The 25,300-nt window shown below is 44.0% G+C and overlaps 1 protein-coding gene across 8 annotated transcripts in view; it reads left to right on the top strand.

The window, feature by feature from the left end:
* KALRN (kalirin RhoGEF kinase) overlaps positions 1-25,300 on the top strand; it is a 424,214-nt gene that overhangs the window by 282,047 nt on the left and 116,867 nt on the right. For 5 of the 8 annotated variants that reach the window (XM_069732606.1, XM_069732608.1, XM_069732610.1 and 2 more), the window contains 3 exons: positions 3,826-3,927; positions 19,597-19,689; positions 20,821-20,957. In XM_069732606.1, the coding sequence (XP_069588707.1) occupies positions 3,826-3,927; positions 19,597-19,689; positions 20,821-20,957 (332 nt within the window). The remainder of the gene's footprint in view (positions 1-3,825; positions 3,928-19,596; positions 19,690-20,820; positions 20,958-25,300) is intronic. The other 3 variants (XM_069732607.1, XM_069732613.1, XM_069732614.1) reach the window with 1 other exon arrangement.

Raw genomic sequence — 25,300 nt, 5'->3', positions numbered from 1 at the left:
GTTGTATGAGGTTGTCGGAGTCCTGCACATTGTGGTTATATGAGGTTGTCGGTGTCCTGCACAATGTGGTTGTATGAGGTTGTCGGAGTACTGCACAATGTGGTTATATGAGGTTGTCGGTGTCCTGCACAATGTGGTTGTATGAGGTTGTCGGTGTCCTGCACAATGTGGTTGTATGAGGTTGTCGGAGTCCTGCACAATGTGGGTATATGAGGTTGTCGGAGTCCTGCACAATGTGGTTATATGAGGTTGTCGGAGTCCTGCACAATGTGGTTGTATGAGGTTGTCGGAGTCCTGCACAATGTGGGTATATGAGGTTGTCGGAGTCCTGTACAATGTGGTTATATGAGGTTGTCGGAGTCCTGCACAATGTGGTTATATGAGGTTGTCGGTGTCCTGCACAATGTGGGTATATGAGGTTGTCGGAGTCCTGCACAATGTGGTTATATGAGGTTTTTTTTTTTTAAAAATCAAAAAAATCGGATTTTTTTTATTTAAATCGGATTTTTTTTATTTAAATCGGATTTTTTTCAATAAACTGCTTTTTGAGGAAAATATTTTACCATCCAAAGGTTCTTCCATCATGAGATAAAGCTGAGTTGTTTAACTCAGTAGAATAAAGGCTGTATATGTGTAACATTCACAATGCCATGCTCTTCCAGAGGTTTCTGTAGGATTAGTGGGCAGTTTCTCTCCTATATTATCACAGACGCTCGCTTTACTTACGCAGTTCTCAAAACCGAATTTGACTCCGCAGAGGTCCCAGCCTCTTCTTCACGGCAAAAATGTTACAACATGAACAGAGTTGAGAAAAAGACCTTAATCCTATTGTTCTACAAACCTATGAATACAGAATCAACCCCTTCAGTGCCAAGTCCAAGAAGTTAGACAATATGTTTCTGATTGTTTGGAGTGGAATAGATCTGCACAACACAAGAAGAATGTGAATCTAAGTGTGAGGAGGAGGAAGGGCAAGCAGACAAGAAAATGAAAGTGAAACTTTGAGCACAATACTGCAGCATAGCCACAGACAGACAAGTCTGGATCTGTTTGTGTGTACGATCTGAGGTTTATTACATTCTTTCCTTATAATGGCAGCAGGCCGTAAAAGAGACCCAGTTTGGGAATATTTTAATGAAGCTCCTTCGCCTATCGGTAAGGCAGGCATGCGTGCAAAATGCAAACGATGCAACAAAGAGATGCAAGGCCTGGTGGCGCGAATGAGGCAACATCATGAGAAGTGCAGTGATGAAGATGAGTGGCATGGATCATGAGAAGTGCGGTGATGAAGATGAGTCATCTTCATCACCGCACTTCTCATGATGTTGCCTCATTCGTGCCACCAGGCCTTGCATCTCTTTGTTGCATTTTGCACGCATGCCTGCCTTACCGATAGGCGAAGGAGCTTCATTAAAATATTCCCAAACTGGGTCTCTTTTACGGCCTGCTGCCATTATAAGGAAAGAATGTAATAAACCTCAGATCGTACACACACAGATCCAGACTTGTCTGTCTGTGGCTATGCTGCAGTATTGTGCTCAAAGTTTCACTTTCATTTTCTTGTCTGCTTGCCCTTCCTCCTCCTCACACTTAGATTCACATTCTTCTTGTGTTGTGCAGATCTATTCCACTCCAAACAATCAGAAACATATTCTCTAACGTCTTGGACTTGGCACTGAAGGGGTTGATTCTGTATTCATAGGTATGTAGAACAATAGGATTAAGGTCTTTTTCTCAACTCTGTTCATGTTGTAACATTTTTGCCGTGAAGAAGAGGCTGGGACCTCTGCTGAGTCAAATTCAGTTACTTACTGACTAGTGATGTAAATCGTGATTTAAATCAGTTAGATTTAAATCAAATCCACCCTGTGTGGTTATATGAGGTTGTCGGAGTCCTGCACAATGTGGTTGTATGAGGTTGTCGGAGCCCTGCACAATGTGGTTATATGAGGTTGTCGGAGCCCTGCACAATGTGGTTGTATGAGGTTGTCGGAGCCCTGCACAATGTGGTTATATGAGGTTGTCGGAGTCCTGCACAATGTGGTTGTATGAGGTTGTCGGAGCCCTGCACAATGTGGTTGTATGAGGTTGTCGGAGCCCTGCACAATGTGGTTGTATGAGGTTGTCGGAGCCCTGCACAATGTGGTTGTATGAGGTTGTCGGAGTCCTGCACAATGTGGTTGTATGAGATTGTCGGAGCCCTGCACAATGTGGTTATATGAGGTTGTCGGAGTCCTGCACAATGTGGTTATATGAGGTTGTCGGAGTCCTGCACAATGTGGGTATATGAGGTTGTCGGAGTCCTGCACAATGTGGTTGTATGAGGTTGTCGGAGTCCTGCACAATGTGGTTATATGAGGTTGTCGGAGTCCTGCACAATGTGGTTATATGAGGTTGTCGGAGTCCTGCACAATGTGGGTATATGAGGTTGTCGGAGTCCTGCACAATGTGGTTGTATGAGGTTGTCGGAGCCCTGCACAATGTGGTTGTATGAGGTTGTCGGAGTCCTGCACAATGTGGTTATATAAGGTTGTCGGAGCCCTGCACAATGTGGTTATATGAGGTTGTCGGAGTCCTGCATAATGTGGTTGTATGAGGTTGTCGGAGTCCTGCACAATGTGGTTGTATGAGGTTGTCGGAGCCCTGCACAATGTGGTTGTATGAGGTTGTCGGAGTCCTGCACAATGTGGTTATATAAGGTTGTCGGAGCCCTGCACAATGTGGTTATATGAGGTTGTCGGAGTCCTGCATAATGTGGTTATATGAGGTTGTCGGTGTCCTGCACAATGTGGTTGTATGAGGTTGTCGGAGTCCTGCACAATGTGGTTGTATGAGGTTGTCGGAGTCCTGCACAATGTGGTTATATGAGGTTGTCGGAGTCCTGCACAATGTGGTTATATGAGGTTGTCGGAGTCCTGCACAATGTGGTTGTATGAGGTTGTCGGAGTCCTGCACAATGTGGTTATATGAGGTTGTCCGAGTCCTGCACAATGTGGTTGTATGAGGTTGTCGGAGTCCTGCACAATGTGGTTATATGAGGTTGTCGGAGTCCTGCACAATGTGGTTATATGAGGTTGTCGGAGTCCTGCACAATGTGGTTGTATGAGGTTGTCGGAGTCCTGCACAATGTGGTTATATGAGGTTGTCCGAGTCCTGCACAATGTGGTTGTATGAGGTTGTCGGAGTCCTGCACAATGTGGTTATATGAGGTTGTCGGAGTCCTGCACAATGTGGTTGTATGAGGTTGTCGGAGTCCTGCACAATGTGGTTATATGAGGTTGTCCGAGTCCTGCACAATGTGGTTGTATGAGGTTGTCGGAGTCCTGCACAATGTGGTTATATGAGGTTGTCGGAGTCCTGCACAATGTGGTTGTATGAGGTTGTCGGAGTCCTGCACAATGTGGGTATATGAGGTTGTCGGAGTCCTGCACAATGTGGTTATATGAGGTTGTCCGAGTCCTGCACAATGTGGTTGTATGAGGTTGTCGGAGTCCTGCACAATGTGGTTATATGAGGTTGTCGGAGTCCTGCACAATGTGGTTATATGAGGTTGTCGGAGTCCTGCACAATGTGGTTATATGAGGTTGTCGGAGTCCTGCACAATGTGGTTGTATGAGGTTGTCGGACCTCAGCCCATGAGATCTGATTAAAGGGGACTCCACCCTAGATCCGGAGCGCTCTGTAGCTCGGGGACTGCAGCTTTATAATGCAGTTTCGTTGCTGATGCCCTTCAGTAGGAGATGGAGGCTCCAGCTGATGGCGGCCTCTTTAGTCCCCGTAGTACGCGGCCTCCGCTCTGTGTCAATGTATTTTTCTGTTTTCCAGAAGAGTAAGAGAGGATGGGACGAGGAGGCCGACGACGATTCCCACACTCCGCTCCCTCCACCAATGAAGATCTTCGATAATGAACCAGTGCCTGATGACAAGGTACCAAAACTCCTGTGCTGGGAGGCGAGGGCGCGTCCGAACATGTCTGCGAAGTAACGAGGGGCCGATGTGCTGCACTGCGAATCCATCCCCTGCTTCACTCATCTACTCCTCCAGTCACCTCCAGAGCTGCACTCACTATTCTGCTATTACATCATGTCTAATCCACCAGTCACCTCCAGAGCTGCACTCACTATTGTTGTTACATCATGTCTTATACTCCAGTCACCTCCAGAGCTGCATTCACTAGTTTACTGTTACATTGTGTTATCCTCCAGTCACCTCCAGAGCTGCAGTCGCTATTCTACTGTTACATCATGTCTTATTCTCCAGCCACCTCCAGAGCTGCGCTCACTATTCTGCCAGATATACATATGGTGTAATGTCTGGAGGTTATATCAGTACTGGAGCGTTATAAGAGGGGCTGATATCAGTCACATATGGTGTAATGTCTGGGGTTATATAAGTACTGGAGCGTTATAAGAGGGGCTGATATCAGTCACATATGGTGTAATGTCTGGAGGTTATATCAGTACTGGAGCGTTATAAGAGGGGCTGATATCAGTCACATATGGTGTAATGTCTGGGGTTATATCAGTACTGGAGCTTTATAAGGGGCTGATATCAGTCACATATGGTGTAATGTCTGGGGTTATATAAGTACTGGAGCGTTATAAGAGGGGCTGATATCAGTCACATATGGTGTAATGTCTGGGGGTTATATCAGTGCTGGAGCGTTATAAGAGGCTGATATCAGTCACATACGGTGTAATGTCTGGGGATTATATCAGTACTGGAGCGTTATAAGAGGGGCTGATATCAGTCACATATGGTGTAATGTCTGGGGTTATATCAGTACTGGAGCGTTATAAGAGGCTGATATCAGTCACATATGGTGTAATGTCTGGTGGTTATATCAGTGCTGGAGCGTTATAAGAGGCTGATATCAGTCACATACGGTGTAATGTCTGGGGATTATATCAGTACTGGAGCGTTATAAGAGGGGCTGATATCAGTCACATATGGTGTAATGTCTGGGGTTATATCAGTACTGGAGCGTTATAAGAGGGGCTGATATCAGTCACATATGGTGTAATGTCTGGGGTTATATCAGTACTGGAGCTTTATAAGGGGCTGATATCAGTCACACATGATGTAATGTCTGGGGGTTATATCAGTACTGGAGCGTTATAAGAGGCTGATATCAGTCACATATGGTGTAATGTCTGGTGGTTATATCAGTACTGGAGCGTTATAAGAGGCTGATATCAGTCACATATGATGTAATGTCTGGAGGTTATATCAGTACTGGAGCGTTATAAGAGGCTGATATCAGTCACATATGGTGTAATGTCTGGGGTTATATCAGCACTGGAGCGTTATAAGAGAGGCTGATATCAGTCACATATGATGTAATGTCTGGAGGTTATATCAGTGCTGGAGCGTTATAAGAGAGGCTGATATCAGTCACATATGGTGTAATGTCTGGAGGTTATATCAGTACTGGAGCGTTATAAGAGGGGCTGATATCAGTCACATATGATGTAATGTCTGGAGGTTATATCAGTACTGGAGCGTTATAAGAGGCTGATATCAGTCACATATGGTGTAATGTCTGGAGGTTATATCAGTGCTGGAGCGTTATAAGAGAGGCTGATATCAGTCACATATGGTGTAATGTCTGGGGGTTATATCAGTACTGGAGCATTATAAGAGGGGCTGATATCAGTCACATATGGTGTAATGTCTGGTGGTTATATCAGTACTGGAGCGTTATAAGAGGGGCTGATATCAGTCACATATGGTGTAATGTCTGGGGTTATATCAGTACTGGAGCGTTATAAGAGGGGCTGATATCAGTCACATATGGTGTAATGTCTGGAGGTTATATCAGTACTGGAGCGTTATAAGAGGGGCTGATATCAGTCACATATGGTGTAATGTCTGGAGGTTATATCAGTACTGGAGCGTTATAAGAGGCTGATATCAGTCACATACGGTGTAATGTCTGGGGATTATATCAGTACTGGAGTGTTATAAGAGGGGCTGATATCAGTCACATATGGTGTAATGTCTGGGGTTATATCAGTACTGGAGCGTTATAAGAGGGGCTGATATCAGTCACATATGGTGTAATGTCTGGGGTTATATCAGTACTGGAGCGTTATAAGAGGGGCTGATATCAGTCACATATGGTGTAATGTCTGGAGGTTATATCAGTACTGGAGCATTATAAGAGGGCTGATATCAGTCACATATGGTGTAATGTCTGGAGGTTATATCAGTACTGGAGCGTTATAAGAGGGGCTGATATCAGTCACATATGGTGTAATCTCTGGGGGTTATATCAGTACTGGAGAGTTATAAGAGGGGCCGATATCAGTCACATATGGTGTAATGTCTGGGGTTATATCAGTACTGGAGCGTTATAAGAGGGGCTGATATCAGTCACATATGATGTAATGTCTGGGGGTTATATCAGTACTGGAGCGTTATAAGAGGGGCTGATATCAGTCACATATGGTGTAATGTCTGGAGGTTACATCAGTACTGGAGCGTTATAAGAGGGGCTGATATCAGTCACATATGGTGTAATGTCTGGAGGTTATATCAGTACTGGAGCGTTATAAGAGGGGCTGATATCAGTCACATATGGTGTAATGTCTGGGGGTTATATCAGTACTGGAGCGTTATAAGAGGCTGATATCAGTCACATATGGTGTAATGTCTGGGGTTATATCCGTACTGGAGCGTTATAAGAGGCTGATATCAGTCACATATGGTGTAATGTCTGGGGTTATATCAGTACTGGAGCGTTATAAGAGGGGCTGATATCAGTCACATATGATGTAATGTCTGGAGGTTACATCAGTACTGGAGCGTTATAAGAGGGGCTGATATCAGTCACATATGGTGTAATGTCTGGAGGATATATCAGTACTGGAGCGTTATAAGAGGCTGATATCAGTCACATATGGTGTAATGTCTGGAGGTTATATCAGTACTGGAGCGTTATAAGAGGGGCTGATATCAGTCACATATGGTGTAATGTCTGGAGGTTATATCAGTAGTGGCGCGTTATAAGAGGGGCTGATATCAGTCACATATGGTGTAATGTCTGGAGGTTATATCAGTACTGGAGCGTTATAAGGGGCCGATATCAGTCACATATGATGTAATGTCTGGAGGTTATATCAGTACTCGAGCGTTATAAGAGGGGCTGATATCAGTCACATATGGTGTAATGTCTGGGGGTTATATCAGTACTGGAGCGTTATAAGAGGGGCTGATATCAGTCACATATGGTGTAATGTCTGGGGGTTATATCAGTACTGGAGCGTTATAAGAGGGGCTGATATCAGTCACATATGGTGTAATGTCTGGGGTTATATCAGTACTGGAGCGTTATAAGAGGGGCTGATATCAGTCACATATGGTGTAATGTCTGGGGTTATATCAGTACTGGAGCGTTATAAGAGGGGCTGATATCAGTCACATATGGTGTAATATCTGGGGGTTATATCAGTGCTGGAGCGTTATAAGAGGGGCTGATATCAGTCACATATGATGTAATGTCTGGGGGTTATATCAGTACTGGAGCGTTATAAGAGGGGCTGATATCAGTCACATGGTGTAATGTCTGGAGGTTATATCAGTACTGGAGCGTTATAAGAGGCTGATATCAGTCACATATGGTGTAATGTCTGGGGGTTATATCAGTACTGGAGCGTTATAAGAGGGGCTGATATCAGTCACATGGTGTAATGTCTGGAGGTTATATCAGTACTGGAGCGTTATAAGAGGCTGATATCAGTCACATATGGTGTAATGTCTGGAGGTTATATCAGTACTGGAGCGTTATAAGAGGGGCTGACATCAGTCACATATGGTGTAATGTCTGGGGGTTATATCAGTACTGGAGCGTTATAAGAGGGGCAGATATCAGTCACATATGGTGTAATGTCTGGGGGTTATATCAGTACTGGAGCGTTATAAGAGGGGCTGATATCAGTCACATATGGTGTAATGTCTGGGGTTATATCAGTACTGGAGCTTTATAAGGGGCTGATATCAGTCACATATGGTGTAATGTCTGGGGTTATATAAGTACTGGAGCGTTATAAGAGGGGCTGATATCAGTCACATATGGTGTAATGTCTGGGGTTATATCAGTACTGGAGCTTTATAAGGGGCTGATATCAGTCACATATGGTGTAATGTCTGGGGGTTATATCAGTGCTGGAGCGTTATAAGAGGCTGATATCAGTCACATACGGTGTAATGTCTGGGGATTATATCAGTACTGGAGCGTTATAAGAGGGGCTGATATCAGTCACATATGGTGTAATGTCTGGGGTTATATCAGTACTGGAGCGTTATAAGAGGCTGATATCAGTCACATATGGTGTAATGTCTGGTGGTTATATCAGTGCTGGAGCGTTATAAGAGGCTGATATCAGTCACATACGGTGTAATGTCTGGGGATTATATCAGTACTGGAGCGTTATAAGAGGGGCTGATATCAGTCACATATGGTGTAATGTCTGGGGTTATATCAGTACTGGAGCGTTATAAGAGGGGCTGATATCAGTCACATATGGTGTAATGTCTGGGGTTATATCAGTACTGGAGCTTTATAAGGGGCTGATATCAGTCACACATGATGTAATGTCTGGGGGTTATATCAGTACTGGAGCGTTATAAGAGGCTGATATCAGTCACATATGGTGTAATGTCTGGTGGTTATATCAGTACTGGAGCGTTATAAGAGGCTGATATCAGTCACATATGATGTAATGTCTGGAGGTTATATCAGCACTGGAGCGTTATAAGAGAGGCTGATATCAGTCACATATGGTGTAATGTCTGGAGGTTATATCAGTACTGGAGCGTTATAAGAGGCTGATATCAGTCACATATGATGTAATGTCTGGAGGTTATATCAGTGCTGGAGCGTTATAAGAGAGGCTGATATCAGTCACATATGGTGTAATGTCTGGAGGTTATATCAGTACTGGAGCGTTATAAGAGGGGCTGATATCAGTCACATATGGTGTAATGTCTGGAGGTTATATCAGTACTGGAGCGTTATAAGAGGGGCTGATATCAGTCATATGGTGTAATGTCTGGAGGTTATATCAGTACTGGAGCGTTATAAGAGGCTGATATCAGTCACATACGGTGTAATGTCTGGGGATTATATCAGTACTGGAGTGTTATAAGAGGGGCTGATATCAGTCACATATGGTGTAATGTCTGGGGTTATATCAGTACTGGAGCGTTATAAGAGGGGCTGATATCAGTCACATATGGTGTAATGTCTGGGGTTATATCAGTACTGGAGCGTTATAAGAGGGGCTGATATCAGTCACATATGGTGTAATGTCTGGAGGTTATATCAGTACTGGAGCATTATAAGAGGGCTGATATCAGTCACATATGGTGTAATGTCTGGGGTTATATCAGTACTGGAGCGTTATAAGAGAGGTGATATCAGTCACATATGGTGTAATGTCTGGGGGTTATATCAGTACTGGAGCGTTATAAGAGGGGCTAATATCAGTCACATATGGTGTAATGTCTGGAGGTTATATCAGTACTGGAGCGTTATAAGAGGGGCTGATATCAGTCACATATGGTGTAATGTCTGGGGGTTATATCAGTACTGGAGCGTTATAAGAGGGGCCGATATCAGTCACATATGGTGTAATGTCTGGGGTTATATCAGTACTGGAGCGTTATAAGAGGGGCTGATATCAGTCACATATGATGTAATGTCTGGGGGTTATATCAGTACTGGAGCGTTATAAGAGGGGCTGATATCAGTCACATATGGTGTAATCTCTGGGGGTTATATCAGTACTGGAGAGTTATAAGAGGGGCCGATATCAGTCACATATGGTGTAATGTCTGGGGTTATATCAGTACTGGAGCGTTATAAGAGGGGCTGATATCAGTCACATATGATGTAATGTCTGGGGGTTATATCAGTACTGGAGCGTTATAAGAGGGGCCGATATCAGTCACATATGGTGTAATGTCTGGGGTTATATCAGTACTGGAGCGTTATAAGAGGGGCTGATATCAGTCACATATGATGTAATGTCTGGGGGTTATATCAGTACTGGAGCGTTATAAGAGGGGCTGATATCAGTCACATATGGTGTAATCTCTGGGGGTTATATCAGTACTGGAGAGTTATAAGAGGGGCCGATATCAGTCACATATGGTGTAATGTCTGGGGTTATATCAGTACTGGAGCGTTATAAGAGGGGCTGATATCAGTCACATATGATGTAATGTCTGGGGGTTATATCAGTACTGGAGCGTTATAAGAGGGGCTGATATCAGTCACATATGGTGTAATGTCTGGGGGTTATATCAGTACTGGAGCGTTATAAGAGGGGCTGATATCAGTCACATATGGTGTAATGTCTGGAGGTTACATCAGTACTGGAGCGTTATAAGAGGGGCTGATATCAGTCACATATGATGTAATGTCTGGAGGTTACATCAGTACTGGAGCGTTATAAGAGGGGCTGATATCAGTCACATATGATGTAATGTCTGGAGGTTATATCAGTACTGGAGCGTTATAAGAGGCTGATATCAGTCACATATGGTGTAATGTCTGGAGGTTATATCAGTACTGGAGCGTTATAAGAGGGGCTGATATCAGTCACATATGGTGTAATGTCTGGAGGTTATATCAGTAGTGGCGCGTTATAAGAGGGGCTGATATCAGTCACATATGGTGTAATGTCTGGAGGTTATATCAGTACTGGAGCGTTATAAGGGGCCGATATCAGTCACATATGATGTAATGTCTGGAGGTTATATCAGTACTCGAGCGTTATAAGAGGGGCTGATATCAGTCACATATGGTGTAATGTCTGGGGGTTATATCAGTACTGGAGCGTTATAAGAGGGGCTGATATCAGTCACATATGGTGTAATGTCTGGGGGTTATATCAGTACTGGAGCGTTATAAGAGGGGCTGATATCAGTCACATATGGTGTAATGTCTGGGGTTATATCAGTACTGGAGCGTTATAAGAGGGGCTGATATCAGTCACATATGGTGTAATGTCTGGGGTTATATCAGTACTGGAGCGTTATAAGAGGGGCTGATATCAGTCACATATGGTGTAATATCTGGGGGTTATATCAGTGCTGGAGTGTTATAAGAGGGGCTGATATCAGTCACATATGGTGTAATGTCTGGGGGTTATATCAGTACTGGAGCGTTATAAGAGGGGCTGATATCAGTCACATATGGTGTAATGTCTGGGGTTATATCAGTACTGGAGCGTTATAAGAGGGGCTGATATCAGTCACATGGTGTAATGTCTGGAGGTTATATCAGTACTGGAGCGTTATAAGAGGCTGATATCAGTCACATATGGTGTAATGTCTGGAGGTTATATCAGTACTGGAGCGTTATAAGAGGGGCTGACATCAGTCACATATGGTGTAATGTCTGGGGGTTATATCAGTACTGGAGCGTTATAAGAGGGGCAGATATCAGTCACATATGGTGTAATGTCTGGGGGTTATATCAGTACTGGAGCGTTATAAGAGGCTGATATCAGTCACATATGGTGTAATGTCTGGGGGTTATATCAGTGCTGGAGCGTTATAAGAGGGGCTGATATCAGTCACATATGGTGTAATGTCTGGGGTTATATCAGTACTGGAGCGTTATAAGAGGGGCTGATATCAGTCACATATGGTGTAATGTCTGGAGGTTATATCAGTACTGGAGCGTTATAAGAGGGGCTGATATCAGTCACATATGGTGTAATGTCTGGGGGTTATATCAGTACTGGAGCGTTATAAGAGGGGCTGATATCAGTCACATATGGTGTAATGTCTGGGGGTTATATCAGTACTGGAGCGTTATAAGAGGAGCTGATATCAGTCACATATGGTGTCATGTCTGGAGGTTATATCAGTACTGGAGCGTTATAAGAGGGGCTGATATTGTCACATATGGTGTAATGTCTGGTGGTTATATCAGTGCTGGAGCATTATAAGAGGGCTGATATCAGTCACATATGGTGTAATGTCTGGGGGTTATATCAGTACTGGAGCGTTATAAGAGGGGCTGATATCAGTCACATATGGTGTAATATCTGGGGGTTATATCAGTACTGGAGCGTTATAAGAGGGGCTGATATTGTCACATATGGTGTAATGTCTGGAGGTTATATCAGTACTGGAGCGTTATAAGAGGGGCTGATATCAGTCACATATGGTGTAATGTCTGGGGGTTATATCAGTACTGGAGCGTTATAAGAGGCTGATATCAGTCACATATGGTGTAATATCTGGGGGTTATATCAGTACTGGAGCGTTATAAGAGGGGCTGATATCAGTCACATATGGTGTAATGTCTGGGGTTATATCAGTACTGGAGCGTTATAAGAGGGGCTGATATTGTCACATATGGTGTAATGTCTGGAGGTTATATCAGTACTGGAGCATTATAAGAGGGGCTGATATCCGTCACATATGGTGTAATGTCTGGGGGTTATATCAGTACTGGAGCGTTATAAGAGGGGCTGATATTGTCACATATGGTGTAATGTCTGGTGGTTATATCAGTACTGGAGCGTTATAAGAGGGCTGATATCAGTCACATATGGTGTAATATCTGGGGGTTATATCAGTACTGGAGCGTTATAAGAGGCTGATATCAGTCACATATGGTGTAATATCTGGGGGTTATATCAGTACTGGAGCGTTATAAGAGGGGCTGATATTGTCACATATGGTGTAATATCTGGAGGTTATATCAGTACTGGAGCGTTATAAGAGGCTGATATCAGTCACATATGGTGTAATGTCTGGGGTTATATCAGTGCTGGAGCGTTATAAGAGGCTGATATCAGTCACATATGATGTAATGTCTGGGGTTATATCAGTACTGGAGCGTTATAAGAGGGGCTGATATCAGTCACATATGGTGTAATGTCTGGAGGTTATATCAGTACTGGAGCGTTATAAGAGGGGCTGATATCAGTCACATATGGTGTAATATCTGGAGGTTATATCAGTACTGGAGCGTTATAAGAGGCTGATATCAGTCACATATGGTGTAATGTCTGGGGTTATATCAGTGCTGGAGCGTTATAAGAGGGGCTGATATCAGTCACATATGATGTAATGTCTGGGGTTATATCAGTACTGGAGCGTTATAAGAGGGGCTGATATCAGTCACATATGGTGTAATGTCTGGAGGTTATATCAGTACTGGAGCGTTATAAGAGGGGCTGATATCAGTCACATGGTGTAATGTCTGGAGGTTATATCAGTACTGGAGCGTTATAAGAGGCTGATATCAGTCACATATGATGTAATGTCTGGGGTTATATCAGCACTGGAGCGTTATAAGAGGCTGATATCAGTCACATATGATGTAATGTCTGGGGGTTATATCAGTACTGGAGCGTTATAAGAGGCTGATATCAGTCACATATGGTGTAATGTCTGGGGGTTATATCAGTACTGGAGCGTTATAAGAGGCTGATATCAGTCACATATGATGTAATGTCTGGAGGTTATATCAGTACTGGAGCGTTATAAGAGGCTGATATCAGTCACATATGATGTAATGTCTGGGGTTATATCAGCACTGGAGCGTTATAAGAGGCTGATATCAGTCACATATGGTGTAATGTCTGGGGGTTATATCAGTACTGGAGCGTTATAAGAGGCTGATATCAGTCACATATGGTGTAATGTCTGGGGGTTATATCAGTACTGGAGCGTTATAAGAGGCTGATATCAGTCACATATGGTGTAATGTCTGGAGGTTATATCAGTACTGGAGCGTTATAAGAGGCTGATATCAGTCACATATGGTGTAATGTCTGGAGGTTATATCAGTACTAGAGCGTTATAAGAGAGGCTGATATCAGTCACATATGGTGTAATGTCTGGGGGTTATATCAGTACTGGAGCGTTATAAGAGGCCGATATCAGTCACATATGGTGTAATGTCTGGGGGTTATATCAGTACTGGAGCGTTATAAGAGGCTGATATCAGTCACATATGGTGTAATGTCTGGAGGTTATATCAGTACTAGAGCGTTATAAGAGAGGCTGATATCAGTCACATATGGTGTAATGTCTGGGGGTTATATCAGTACTGGAGCGTTATAAGAGGCTGATATCAGTCACATATGGTGTAATGTCTGGAGGTTATATCAGTACTAGAGCGTTATAAGAGAGGCTGATATCAGTCACATATGGTGTAATGTCTGGGGGTTATATCAGTACTGGAGCGTTATAAGAGGGGCTGATATCAGTCACATATGGTGTAATGTCTGGGGGTTATATCAGTACTGGAGCGTTATAAGAGGCCGATATCAGTCACATATGGTGTAATGTCTGGGGGTTATATCAGTACTGGAGCGTTATAAGAGGCTGATATCAGTCACATATGGTGTAATGTCTGGAGGTTATATCAGTACTAGAGCGTTATAAGAGAGGCTGATATCAGTCACATATGGTGTAATGTCTGGGGGTTATATCAGTACTGGAGCGTTATAAGAGGCTGATATCAGTCACATATGGTGTAATGTCTGGAGGTTATATCAGTACTAGAGCGTTATAAGAGAGGCTGATATCAGTCACATATGGTGTAATGTCTGGGGTTATATCAGCACTGGAGCGTTATAAGAGGGGCTGATATCAGTCACATATGATGTAATGTCTGGGGTTATATCAGCACTGGAGCGTTATAAGAGGCTGATATCAGTCACATATGGTGTAATGTCTGGGGGTTATATCAGTACTGGAGCGTTATAAGAGGGGCTGATATCAGTCACATATGGTGTAATGTCTGGGGGTTATATCAGTACTGGAGCGTTATAAGGGGCTGATATCAGTCACATATGGTGTAATGTCTGGGGTTATATCAGTACTGGAGCGTTATAAGAGGGGCTGATATCAGTCACATATGATGTAATGTCTGGAGGTTATATCAGTACTGGAGCGTTATAAGGGGCTGATATCAGTCACATATGGTGTAATGTCTGGGGGTTATATCAGTACTGGAGCGTTATAAGGGGCTGATATCAGTCACATATGGTGTAATGTCTGGGGGTTATATCAGTGCTGGAGCGTTATAAGAGGGGCTGATATCAGTCACATATGGTGTAATGTCTGGGGGTTATATCAGTACTGGAGCGTTATAAGAGGAGCTGATATCAGTCACATATGGTGTCATGTCTGGAGGTTATATCAGTACTGGAGCGTTATAAGAGGGGCTGATATTGTCACATATGGTGTAATGTCTGGTGGTTATATCAGTGCTGGAGCATTATAAGAGGGCTGATATCAGTCACATATGGTGTAATGTCTGGGGGTTATATCAGTACTGGAGCGTTATAAGAGGGGCTGATATCAGTCACATATGGTGTAATATCTGGGGGTTATATCAGTACTGGAGCGTTATAAGAGGGGCTGATATTGTCACATATGGTGTAATGTCTGGAGGTTATATCAGTACTGGAGCGTTATAAGAGGGGCTGATATCAGTCACATATGGTGTAATGTCTGGGGGTTATATCAGTACTGGAGCGTTATAAGAGGCTGATATCAGTCACATATGGTGTAATATCTGGGGGTTATATCAGTACTGGAGCGTTATAAGAGGGGCTGATATTGTCACATATGGTGTAATGTCTGGAGGTTATATCAGTACTGGAGCGTTATAAGAGGGGCTGATATCAGTCACATATGGTGTAATGTCTGGGGTTATATCAGTACTGGAGCGTTATAAGAGGGGCTGATATTGTCACATATGGTGTAATGTCTGGAGGTTATATCAGTACTGGAGCATTATAAGAGGGGCTGATATCCGTCACATATGGTGTAATGTCTGGGGGTTATATCAGTACTGGAGCGTTATAAGAGGGGCTGATATTGTCACATATGGTGTAATGTCTGGTGGTTATATCAGTACTGGAGCGTTATAAGAGGGCTGATATCAGTCACATATGGTGTAATATCTGGGGGTTATATCAGTACTGGAGCGTTATAAGAGGCTGATATCAGTCACATATGGTGTAATATCTGGGGGTTATATCAGTACTGGAGCGTTATAAGAGGGGCTGATATTGTCACATATGGTGTAATATCTGGAGGTTATATCAGTACTGGAGCGTTATAAGAGGCTGATATCAGTCACATATGGTGTAATGTCTGGGGTTATATCAGTGCTGGAGCGTTATAAGAGGGGCTGATATCAGTCACATATGATGTAATGTCTGGGGTTATATCAGTACTGGAGCGTTATAAGAGGGGCTGATATCAGTCACATATGGTGTAATGTCTGGAGGTTATATCAGTACTGGAGCGTTATAAGAGGGGCTGATATCAGTCACATATGGTGTAATATCTGGAGGTTATATCAGTACTGGAGCGTTATAAGAGGCTGATATCAGTCACATATGGTGTAATGTCTGGGGTTATATCAGTGCTGGAGCGTTATAAGAGGGGCTGATATCAGTCACATATGATGTAATGTCTGGGGTTATATCAGTACTGGAGCGTTATAAGAGGGGCTGATATCAGTCACATATGGTGTAATGTCTGGAGGTTATATCAGTACTGGAGCGTTATAAGAGGGGCTGATATCAGTCACATGGTGTAATGTCTGGAGGTTATATCAGTACTGGAGCGTTATAAGAGGCTGATATCAGTCACATATGATGTAATGTCTGGGGTTATATCAGCACTGGAGCGTTATAAGAGGCTGATATCAGTCACATATGATGTAATGTCTGGGGGTTATATCAGTACTGGAGCGTTATAAGAGGCTGATATCAGTCACATATGGTGTAATGTCTGGGGGTTATATCAGTACTGGAGCGTTATAAGAGGCTGATATCAGTCACATATGATGTAATGTCTGGAGGTTATATCAGTACTGGAGCGTTATAAGAGGCTGATATCAGTCACATATGATGTAATGTCTGGGGTTATATCAGCACTGGAGCGTTATAAGAGGCTGATATCAGTCACATATGGTGTAATGTCTGGGGGTTATATCAGTACTGGAGCGTTATAAGAGGCTGATATCAGTCACATATGGTGTAATGTCTGGGGGTTATATCAGTACTGGAGCGTTATAAGAGGCTGATATCAGTCACATATGGTGTAATGTCTGGAGGTTATATCAGTACTGGAGCGTTATAAGAGGCTGATATCAGTCACATATGGTGTAATGTCTGGAGGTTATATCAGTACTAGAGCGTTATAAGAGAGGCTGATATCAGTCACATATGGTGTAATGTCTGGGGGTTATATCAGTACTGGAGCGTTATAAGAGGCCGATATCAGTCACATATGGTGTAATGTCTGGGGGTTATATCAGTACTGGAGCGTTATAAGAGGCTGATATCAGTCACATATGGTGTAATGTCTGGAGGTTATATCAGTACTAGAGCGTTATAAGAGAGGCTGATATCAGTCACATATGGTGTAATGTCTGGGGGTTATATCAGTACTGGAGCGTTATAAGAGGCTGATATCAGTCACATATGGTGTAATGTCTGGAGGTTATATCAGTACTAGAGCGTTATAAGAGAGGCTGATATCAGTCACATATGGTGTAATGTCTGGGGGTTATATCAGTACTGGAGCGTTATAAGAGGGGCTGATATCAGTCACATATGGTGTAATGTCTGGGGGTTATATCAGTACTGGAGCGTTATAAGAGGCCGATATCAGTCACATATGGTGTAATGTCTGGGGGTTATATCAGTACTGGAGCGTTATAAGAGGCTGATATCAGTCACATATGGTGTAATGTCTGGAGGTTATATCAGTACTAGAGCGTTATAAGAGAGGCTGATATCAGTCACATATGGTGTAATGTCTGGGGGTTATATCAGTACTGGAGCGTTATAAGAGGCTGATATCAGTCACATATGGTGTAATGTCTGGAGGTTATATCAGTACTAGAGCGTTATAAGAGAGGCTGATATCAGTCACATATGGTGTAATGTCTGGGGTTATATCAGCACTGGAGCGTTATAAGAGGGGCTGATATCAGTCACATATGATGTAATGTCTGGGGTTATATCAGCACTGGAGCGTTATAAGAGGCTGATATCAGTCACATATGGTGTAATGTCTGGGGGTTATATCAGTACTGGAGCGTTATAAGAGGGGCTGATATCAGTCACATATGGTGTAATGTCTGGGGGTTATATCAGTACTGGAGCGTTATAAGAGGGGCTGATATCAGTCACATATGGTGTAATGTCTGGAGGTTATATCAGTACTGGAGCGTTATAAGAGGGGCTGATATCAGTCACATATGGTGTAATGTCTGGGGGTTATATCAGTACTGGAGCGTTATAAGAGGGGCTGATATCAGTCACATATGGTGTAATGTCTGGAGGTTATATCAGTACTGGAGCGTTATAAGAGGGGCTGATATCAGTCACATATGATGTAATGTCTGGGGGTTATATCAGTACTGGAGCGTTATAAGAGGGGCTGATATCAGTCACATATGGTGTAATGTCTGGAGGTTATATCAGTACTGGAGCGTTATAAGAGGGGCTGATATCAGTCACATATGGTGTAATGTCTGGGGGTTATATCAGTACTGGAGCGTTATAAGAGGGGCTGATATCAGTCACATATGGTGTAATGTCTGGAGGTTATATCAGTACTGGAGCGTTATAAGAGGGGCTGATATCAGTCACATATGGTGTAATGTCTGGGGGTTATATCAGTACTGGAGCGTTATAAGAGGGGCTGATATCAGTCACATATGGTGTAATGTCTGGAGGTTATATCAGTACTGGAGCGTTATAAGAGGGGCTGATATCAGTCACATATGATGTAATGTCTGGGGGTTATATCAGTACTGGAGCGTTATAAGAGGGGCTGATATCAGTCACATATGGTGTAATGTCTGGGGGTTATATCAGTACTGGAGCGTTATAAGGGGCTGATATCAGTCACATATGGTGTAATGTCTGGGGTTATATCAGTACTGGAGCGTTATAAGAGGGGCTGATATCAGTCACATATGATGTAATGTCTGGAGGTTATATCAGTACTGGAGCGTTATAAGGGGCTGATATCAGTCACATATGGTGTAATGTCTGGGGGTTATATCAGTACTGGAGCGTTATAAGGGGCTGATATCAGTCACATATGGTGTAATGTCTGGGGGTTATATCAGTGCTGGAGCGTTATAAGAGGGGCTGATATCAGTCACATATGATGTAATGTCTGGAGGTTATATCAGTACTGGAGCGTTATAAGAGGGGCTGATATCAGTCACATATGGTGTAATGTCTGTTATCGGAGTATAACTCCTCTGATGTTACTTGCTCTGTGGATCATAACCCTCATCATTCTCTAATCCTCCTCCCATCTGATCCCTGCGCCCCTGTGTGTGTGAAGCAGCAGTACCCGCTTACCCTGCATGTCACCCTGATGGATTAGAGTTTGGGGCCAGGAGCGGCGCGGGGCATACTGGGACTTGTTGTTCACTAGTCGTCTTGGCGCGGCTGTCTCAGTTTTGGGGATATCTGCTCCTCTTCTCACTAACATGATTCCTGCTTTCTCTTCCTGTAATCCCCGCGGCTCCCGCCTGCTGCTAACCCGCTTTCCTCATGCACGTTGCGGCTTCAGCCTTCTTTACTTGTGGCCCGTCAGAGCTCTGCTGAGGTCCCCAGTGCCGCCGAGCTGGTCAGTGCCATAGAGAACCTGGTCAGGAACAAGATGGTGAGTGCCACCGCTCTGCTGTATCCCCTACACTACACCTGTATACCGACACCGCTCTGCTGTATCCTCTACACTACACCTGTATACAGACACCGCTCTGCTGTATCCTCTACACTACACCTGTATACCGACACCACTCTGCTATATCCTCTACACTACACCTGTATACCGACACCACTCTGCTATATCCTCTACACTACACCTGTATACAGACACCACTCTGCTATATCCTCTACACTACACCTGTATACAGACACCGCTCTGCTGTATCCTCTACATTACACCTGTATACCGACACCGCTCTGCTGTATCCTCTACACTACACCTGTATACAGACACCGCTCTGCTGTATCCCCTACACTACACCTGTATACAGACACCGCTCTGCTGTATCCTCTACACTACACCTGTATACAGACACCGCTCTGCTGTATCCCCTACACTACACCTGTATACAGACACCGCTCTGCTGTATCCCCTACACTACACCTGTATACAGACACCGCTCTGCTATATCCTCTACACTACACCTGTATACAGACACCGCTCTGCTATATCTTCTACACTACACCTGTATACAGACACCGCTCTGCTATATCCTCTGCACTACACCTGTATACAGACACCGCTCTGCTATATCCTCTACACTACACCTGTATACAGACACCGCTCTGCTATATCCTCTACACTACACCTGTATACAGACACCGCTCTGCTATATCCTCTGCACTACACCTGTATACAGACACCGCTCTGCTATATCCTCTACACTACACCTGTATACAGACACCGCTCTGCTATATCCTCTACACTACACCTGTATACAGACACCGCTCTGCTATATCCTCTACACTACACCTGTATACAGACACCGCTCTGCTATATCCTCTACACTACACCTGTATACAGACACCGCTCTGCTCTATCCCCTACACTACACCTGTGTGATATTTGTGTGCTGGGACTTCTAGTCCCCTGTGATGTCAGGTTGTGCGTTGCTGATGTCCCCCTTTCCGCCGAGCTGCTCTCGCTTGTTGCCCCCCTCTTCTCCTCCCATCTTTCGCAGATCCCCCGGTGTGATGTCCGCCATGTCTGTGATCTGGTCTGACCTCACTCCCCTTCTCTCCGCAGACTATCGATGGCGGATCTTATAGGGCTCCTCAGATCAGTTCTGTGACTGATGGTTATTGTAATGAAGGGATGTCCACACCGCCGATGCCACGGAACCACGAGGAGGAGCAGAAAGCAAAAGCTCTGAGGGGTCGAATGTGAGTGCTTTGCTCCCCTGCCCCCCTGTACATGTGCACATAGACGTCCCATGGAGGCGGCGTGGACTTGTCAGCTGCATCTGGTCTCGTTGTGATTCTTCTGCACTGAAACAAAGCAGATTCTATGAAGGGAAAAATAACATCTCTGCTGAGACACTAGAGCCATTGTGTGCGGAGCGGGCGACGAGCCACGGCCGCCGTGTACAGAACTGCATGAATACTGCTACCCGTATATCCTGCTCCACTCCTGAGTCATGCATGCTGTTCACATACACTAATACATTTTGTCCATGTCCTGACCCACTAATATATCCGATCCTGTCCACGTCCTGATCCACTAATATATCCGATCCTGTCCACGTCCTGATCCACTAATATATCCGATCCTGTCCACGCCCTGATCCACTAATACATCCTGATCCACTAATACATCCTGATCCACTAATACATCCTGATCCACTAATACATCCTAGTGGTGAAATAAGTGTGTATGTATGTATGTATATGTGTGTAGGGACATATGTCTAGGGTTATATGTGTGACTAGTGATAATGTAACATCTGTCCTGAAGGCAAGTCGCACCTAGGTGTTAATAGGTACTTCCTTGGGACTAGTAGAAATTCTGTCTCCAGATCTCAACAAGGGGTCTAGCTAGGGCCGAGAAGAAAAGCAACATTTGGCACCTCTGAGGTCTTAGAGGGGAGACGCTAATTGCGGCCTGAGGGAATCTATCCCTGAGAACCTTTCCACAAGAGAAAATAATATATTTATTGGGGGCGTGGCCGTGGCCCAATCAAACAGGCAGCAGTTATGATATTGGCCTGAGGGGCCGGTCTAGAAACCTGACCTCAGACCAAAGTTATAAATTTAGGCTGCAGACAGAGAATTGTGTTCACATGTGAGGGCAGCCTGAGGTGCTGATGTGTTCCACCAACTCCATTCACTACCCCCCGCCCCCAAACTCCCCTTCACCCCCCCCCCCCTCCCCAAGGGAGCAGAAAGCAAACAACCAGTTAGATGATATCTGTAAGTTTTCCTCCTGTTTATTTTGACATTGCTTTGCAAGTTGTATGTCTTTTTATTATCATATTTTTATACCTTTTTCATATTGTAAGCATTGAACTTTTGTTATTAAAGTATAAAACTTTAACAAGTTGAACCTTGAATGTTCTAAAAGAATCCATAGCCTAAAGGTGTGTGAGCCTTATGAGTGATAGACATATTTTTATTAGTATTATTATTAGTCCGGGACTCACCGCCCGTGTATTCGATGAGTGGTGGCAGCGCGTATGAGCGGGTGTGTGGCCTGGGTCGGTGTGTGATTTATGCTCCCATTACAGCATAGGACAGAGGTTGAATGCTGGGACTGAGAGTGGGGAGATAGATTAACCCTTGCAGGCACAACCCCAAGTCACGTGTGAGACCAGGCACGTGACGAATAAGTGACACCACGGAGAAGGGATCCGTGACAATCCTGATCCACTAATGCATCCTGATCCACTAATGCATCCTGTCCAGGTCTTGATCCACTAATATATCCTGATCCACCAATACATCCTGATTCACTAATACATCTTGTCCAGGTCCTGATCCATTAATACATCCTGATCCACCAATACATCCTGATCCAATAATACATCTTGTCCAGGTCCTGATCCACTAATATATCCTGTCCAGGTCCTGATCCACTAATACATCCTGTCCAGGTCCTGATCCACTAATATATCCTGTCCAGGTCCTGATCCACTAATATATCCTGTCCAGGTCCTGATCCACTAATACATGCTGTCCAGGTCCTGATCCACTAATACATCCTGTCCACGTCCTGATCCACTAATACATCCTGTCCAGGTCCTGATCCACTAATACATCCTGTCCAGGTCCTGATCCACTAATATATCCTGTCCAGGTCCTGATCCACTAATATATCCTGATCCACCAATACATCCTGATTCACTAATACATCTTGTCCAGGTCCTGATCCATTAATACATCCTGATCCACCAATACATCCTGATCCAATAATACATCTTGTCCAGGTCCTGATCCACTAATATATCCTGTCCAGGTCCTGATCCACTAATACATCCTGTCCAGGTCCTGATCCACTAATATATCCTGTCCAGGTCCTGATCCACTAATACATCCTGTCCACGTCCTGATCCACTAATACATCCTGTCCAGGTCCTGATCCACTAATACATCCTGTCCAGGTCCTGATCCACTAATATATCCTGTCCAGGTCCTGATCCACTAATATATCCTGTCCAGGTCCTGATCCACTAATATATCCTGTCCAGGTCCTGATCCACTAATATATCCTGTCCAGGTCCTGATCCACTAATATATCCTGTCCACGTCCTGATCCACTAATACATCCTGTCCACGTCCTGATCCACTAATATATCCTGTCCACGTCCTGATTTGATACTTCCCCTGACGAAGCAGTCTGTGCAACGGCGACACACGTTGGGCTTTCCCCACGCTGAATCCTGCTTTTGTTTCTCCCCCGACTTTAGCATTTGGATTTTGTGTTATTTATTGGGCTTGACATGTGGATTATTATTGATCTTGCTTTCCATTGGTTGGTTCAGCCCACCTTGGCATAGCGCAAATTCAGGGTCACACGTGCTGGTGTCCATACATTGGCGGCACATCAGTCATTCTTTGGCATTTTGTGCACAATTTCCACCGTGGGCACATGTTTGGTAATTTTGTGTTATTGGATACCCCGTAGTGTGCATTGCTCCATGTTCGCTCTTGGTATATATATTTATTACTCTTCAGCCGGGGTGGTTCTAGTGTGCATTGTGCGCAAAGGGACGGGGATATTCCGCACATTCCATAATATTTATACTTTGTATTGAACCCATGTGGAATATGTGCCTCTTTACCTGTTGATTGGCGGGATCACCATGGGTGTGATTGTTCTTTGTTTTTAGCTATTTTGAATTGATAGTGCAAATAAGTTTACCTTTTATATTTATATATAGATTGAGTAGTGGTGTGCATTCCTCAAGTGGTTCTCTTTTTTTTTTTTCTTTTCCCACTAATACATCCTGTCCACGTCCTGATCCACTAATACATCCTGTCCACATCCTGATCCACTAATACATCCTGTCCACATCCTGATTCACTTATACATCCTGTCCACATCCTGATCCACTTATACATCCTGTCCACATCCTGATCCACTAATACATCCTGTCCACATCCTGATCCACTAATACATCCTGTCCACATCCTGATCCACTAATACATCCTGTCCACATCCTGATCCACTTATACATTCTGTCCACATCCTGATCCACTTATACACCTTGTCCACGTCCTGATCCACTAATACATCCTGTCCACATCCTGATCCACTAATACATCCTGTCCACATCCTGATTCACTTATACATCCTGTCCACATCCTGATCCACTTATACATCCTGTCCACATCCTGATTCACTTATACATCCTGTCCACATCCTGATCCACTAATACATCCTGTCCACATCCTGATCCACTTATACATTCTGTCCACATCCTGATCCACTTATACACCCTGTCCACGTCCTGATCCACTAATACATCCTGTCCACATCCTGATCCACTTATACATCCTGTCCACATCCTGATCCACTAATACATCCTGTCCACATCCTGATCCACTAATACATCCTCTACACGTGATGATCCACTAATACATCCTATCCACATCCTGATCCACTAATACATCCTGCCCACATCCTGATCCACTAATACATCCTCTACACGTGATAATCCACTAATACATCCTGTCCACTTCCTGATTCTCTAATGCATCCTGATCCACTAATACATTCTGTCCACATCCTGATCCACCAATACATCCTGATCCACCATTACAGCCTGATCGACTAATGCATCCTGTCCAGGTCCTGATCCACAAATACATACTGTCCACGTCCTGTCCACCAATAAATCCTGATCCACTGATATATCCTGTCCTCATCCTGATCCACTAATACATCCTGATCCACGTCCTGATCCACAAATACATACTGCCCACGTCCTGTCCACCAATAAAATCCTGATCCACTCATTTATCCTGTCCACGTCCTGATCCACAAATAAATCCTGATCCACAAATAAATCCTGATCCACTAATATATCCTGTCCACGTCCTGATCCACTAATAAATCCGGATCCACTAATACATCCTGTCCACGTCCTGATCCACTAATACATCCTGTCCACGTCCTGATCCACTAATACATCCTGTCCTCGTCCTGATCCACTAATATATCCTGTCCACGTCCTGATCCACTAATAAATCCGGATCCACTAATACATCCTGTCCACGTCCTGATCCAC

This window comes from Ranitomeya imitator, chromosome 7 (genome assembly GCF_032444005.1).
Source record: "Ranitomeya imitator isolate aRanImi1 chromosome 7, aRanImi1.pri, whole genome shotgun sequence".
Classification (NCBI taxonomy): Eukaryota; Metazoa; Chordata; class Amphibia; order Anura; family Dendrobatidae; genus Ranitomeya; species Ranitomeya imitator.
Note: the sequence above shows the minus strand (reverse complement) of the source record. Positions and strands in the feature narration are given on the sequence as shown.